This window comes from Phyllobates terribilis, unplaced genomic scaffold (genome assembly GCF_046119375.1).
Source record: "Phyllobates terribilis strain yellow unplaced genomic scaffold, ASM4611937v1 Scaffold_3__8_contigs__length_932513732, whole genome shotgun sequence".
Lineage (NCBI taxonomy): Eukaryota > Metazoa > Chordata > Amphibia > Anura > Dendrobatidae > Phyllobates > Phyllobates terribilis.
The window spans coordinates 645,303,781-645,307,579 of NW_027362763.1; the positions used below are offsets into that span (position 1 = coordinate 645,303,781).

A 3,799-nucleotide genomic window follows, 5' to 3' on the forward strand; every position below is an offset into this window, starting at 1 on the left:
CACCCATACGGCGGCGGCAGCCCAGACGCGCGCTCGTCCCTCGCACCCATACGGCGGCGGCAGCCCGTACGTCCCTCGCACCCATACGGCGGCGGCAGCTCGGACGCGCGCTCGTCCCTCGCACCCATACGGCGGCAGCCCGCACGTGCGCTCGTCCCTCGCACCCATACGGCGGCGGCAGCTCGGACGCGCGCTCGTCCCTCGCACCCATACGGCGGCGGCAGCCCGCACGCGCGCTCGTCCCTCACACCCATACGGCGGCGGCAGCCCGGACGCGCGCTCGTCCCTCGCACCCATACGGCGGCGGCAGCCCGGACGCGCGCTCGTCCCTCGCACCCATACGGCGGCGGCAGCCCGGACGCGCGCTCGTCCCTCGCACCCATACGGCGGCGGCAGCCCGGACGCTCGCTCGTCCCTCGCACCCATACGGCGGCGGCAGCCCAGACGCGCGCTCGTCCCTCGCACCCATACGGCGGCGGCAGCCCAGACGCGCGCTCGTCCCTCGCACCCATACGGCGGCGGCAGCCCGTACGTCCCTCGCACCCATACGGCGGCGGCAGCCCGGACGCGCGCTCGTCCCTCGCACCCATACGGCGGCGGCAGCCCGGACGCGCGCTCGTCCCTCGCACCCATACGGCGGCGGCAGCAGCCCAGACGCGCGCTCGTCCCTCGCACCCATACGGCGGCGGCAGCCCAGACGCGCGCTCGTCCCTCGCACCCATACGGCGGCGGCAGCCCGTACGTCCCTCGCACCCATACGGCGGCGGCAGCTCGGACGCGCGCTCGTCCCTCGCACCCATACGGCGGCGGCAGCCCGCACGCGCGCTCGTCCCTCGCACCCATACGGCGGCGGCAGCCCGTACGTTTGTCGCTCAGGATAGCGCCTGCACTTGCTGCTCTCAGTACAATGTAAACATAAAATCTTACAATCCCTTTATCGGAGTTCGATAAATACCCCATAAGCCCCCTATAGACAGTGATGTGCGGCCTATGGCGGATGACATTTCCAGACACCACATTAGAGCCCGGATACATGAAGCACATCGCACCCTCCTGACGGGAGCCGCACACTGCCCCCTGCAGGAAGGACGCGATTCTCAGCCACCGTACAGTTCTGATAGAGGATGAAGATGCCGAGGGACACAAGTGTCAGCGAGGTAGAAGTGGGCGGTCAGGGGTCCAGACACAACGGACACCCAGCAGGACTATCATCGGAGCACGTCAGTCTGGCACCTGGAGACTCTGTACATAAATGACGCGGCCGCCAGGGATAAGCGGGAGGCTCCTGCCGGTAGACGATAACACAAAGGTCTATTGCACAATCACGAGGATACCAGGAGGTGAGGGACCACCGGCCCCACCATCCATCTGCATCTCTGCACCCCAGAAGAGATTATAGAGGGGAAGAGACTGCATTTCTCACAGCAGAGACAGTCCCCTCCCCTGTCGTTTGGAGTCGCACTGAGGGGTCCTTGCGCTCTCAGTTGTGAAACCCTTTCAGTGTGATCGGAGCCTGAAACCAGATGTAGTCGTCGTTGTGGTGGTCCGGGACGCCGTCCGCTCCGCTACTGGACAGTCTGATGGTCAGCGCGTGACCCCTGGTGGGAACCTTGTAGTTGAGTTTGGGTCTAAACCAATCTGTGGCGCAGTCTCGATGTCCCTGCACCATCAGCACCAGGCTCATCAGGCCGGAGGAGCGCAGCTCACTGAACGGGTCAGCCAGAAAAAGAGCGCGGAAGAGCTGGCGGAGACAGGGCCGCGGACTCAGGCTCTGCTCCCCATTGCCCACCTGGACACCTTCCATGTCTATCACATACAGTTCCTTAGGGCTGACGGCGGACCCCCCTAGCAGCAGCAGGATGCGAGGCACAGGGGTCAGCGTGAAGAGGACGTCCAGCTGAGACATCAACTCTGCCAAGTCTGAGAGCGTGCGCTGGCACTGACGGGAATCAGACGCCTCCTTCATGGGCCGCCTCCTAACCTCATCGCCATCCTGGAAGAAGAGAGAGAATATAAGGGAGGGGCCCAGAGAGGAGGAAGAGAGAGAATATAAGAGGGAGAATATAAGAGGGAGGGAGGAAGAGGGAGGGAGGGAGAATATAAGAGGGAGGGAGGAAGAGGGAGGGAGAATATAAGAGGGAGGGAGGAAGAGGGAGGGAGGGAGGAAGAGGGAGGGAGGGAGGGAGGGAGGGAGAATATAAGAGGGAGGGAGGAAGAGGGAGGGAGGGAGGGAGGGAGGGAGGGAGAATATAAGAGGGAGGGAGGAAGAGGGAGGGAGGGAGGAAGAGGGAGGGAGGGAGGGAGGGAGGGAGAATATAAGAGGGAGGGAGGAAGAGGGAGGGAGGGAGGGAGGGAGGGAGAATATAAGAGGGAGGGAGGAAGAGGGAGGGAGGGAGGAAGAGGGAGGGAGGGAGGAAGAGGGAGGGAGAATATAAGAGGGAGGGAGGAAGAGGGAGGGAGGGAGGGAGGAAGAGGGAGGGAGGGAGGGAGGAAGAGGGAGGGAGGGAGGGAGGGAGAATATAAGAGGGAGGGAGGAAGAGGGAGGGAGGGAGGAAGAGGGAGGGAGGGAGGGAGGGAGGAAGAGGGAGGGAGGGAGGAAGAGGGAGGGAGGGAGGAAGAGGGAGGGAGGGAGGAAGAGGGAGGGAGGGAGGAGGAGGGAGAATATAAGAGGGAGGGAGGGAGGGAGAATATAAGAGGGAGGGAGGAAGAGGGAGGGAGGGAGGGAGGAAGAGGGAGGGAGGGAGGAAGAGGGGAGGGAGGGAGGGAGAATATAAGAGGGAGGGAGGGAGGAAGAGGGAGGGAGGGAGAATAAGAGGGAGGGAGGGAGGAAGAGGGAGGGAGGGAGGGAGAATATAAGAGGGAGGGAGGGGAGGAAGGAGGGAGGGAGGGAGAATATAAGAGGGAGGGAGGGAGGAAGAGGGAGGGAGGGAGGGAGAATTAAGAGGGAGGGAGGGAGGAAGGAGGGAGGGAGGGAGGGAGAATATAAGAGGGAGGGAGGGAGGGAGAGGGAGGGAGGGAGGGAGAATATAAGAGGGAGGGAGGGAGGAAGAGGAGGGGGAGGGAGGAATATAAGAGGGAGGGAGGAAGAGGGAGGGAGGAGGGGAAAGAGGAGGGAGGGAGGGAGAATTTAAGAGGGAGGGAGGAAGAGGGAGGGAGGAAGAGGGAGGGAGGGAGGGAGAATATAAGAGGGAGGGAGGAAGAGGGAGGGAGGGAGGAGAATATAAGAGGGAGGGAGGAAGGAGGGAGGGAGGGAGGAAGAGGGAGGGAGGGAGGGAGAAAAGGAGGGAGGGAGGAAGAGGGAGGGAGGGAGGAAGAGGGAGGGAGGGAGGGAAGAGGGAGGGAGGAGAGAGGGAGGGAGGGAGGAAGAGGGAGGGAGGGGGAAGAGGGAGGGAGGGAGGAAGAGGGAGGGAGGGGAGGAAGAGGGGAGGGAGGGAGGAAGAGGGAGGGAGGGAGGAAGAGGAGGGAGGGAGGAAGAGGGAGGGAGGGAGGAAGAGGGAGGGAGGGAGGAGAGGGAGGGAGGGAGGGGAGGAGAGAGGGAGGGAGGAGAGGGAGGGGGGGGAGAGGGAGGAGGAAGAGGGAGGGAGGGAAGGGAGGGAGGAAGAGGAGGGAGGGAGGGAGGGAGGAGGGAGGAGAGGGAGGGAGGAAGAGGAGGGAGGGGAAGAGGGAGGGAGGAAGAGGGGGAGGAAGAGGGAGGGAGGAAGAGGGAGGGGGAGGGAGGAAGAGGTGGGAGGAAGGAGGGAGGAAGGAGGCTGGGTCGTGTGCTGTAGGCCGGGGCGTGCTGAGGTTCCCCCCCATAGTG

At 64.1% G+C, this 3,799-nt stretch overlaps 1 protein-coding gene across 2 annotated transcripts in view; it reads right to left on the reverse strand.

Annotated features, from left to right (window-relative positions):
* Positions 1-1,082: 1,082 nt before the first annotated feature.
* The window catches only part of MAD2L1BP (MAD2L1 binding protein), a 33,268-nt gene continuing 30,551 nt past the window's right edge, over positions 1,083-3,799 (reverse strand). The window contains exon 3 of one of the 2 annotated variants that reach the window (XM_073671625.1): positions 1,083-1,993. In XM_073671625.1, the coding sequence (XP_073527726.1) occupies positions 1,481-1,993 (513 nt within the window). In that variant the 3' untranslated portion in view covers positions 1,083-1,480. The remainder of the gene's footprint in view (positions 1,994-3,799) is intronic. The other variant, XM_073671624.1, reaches the window with a different exon arrangement.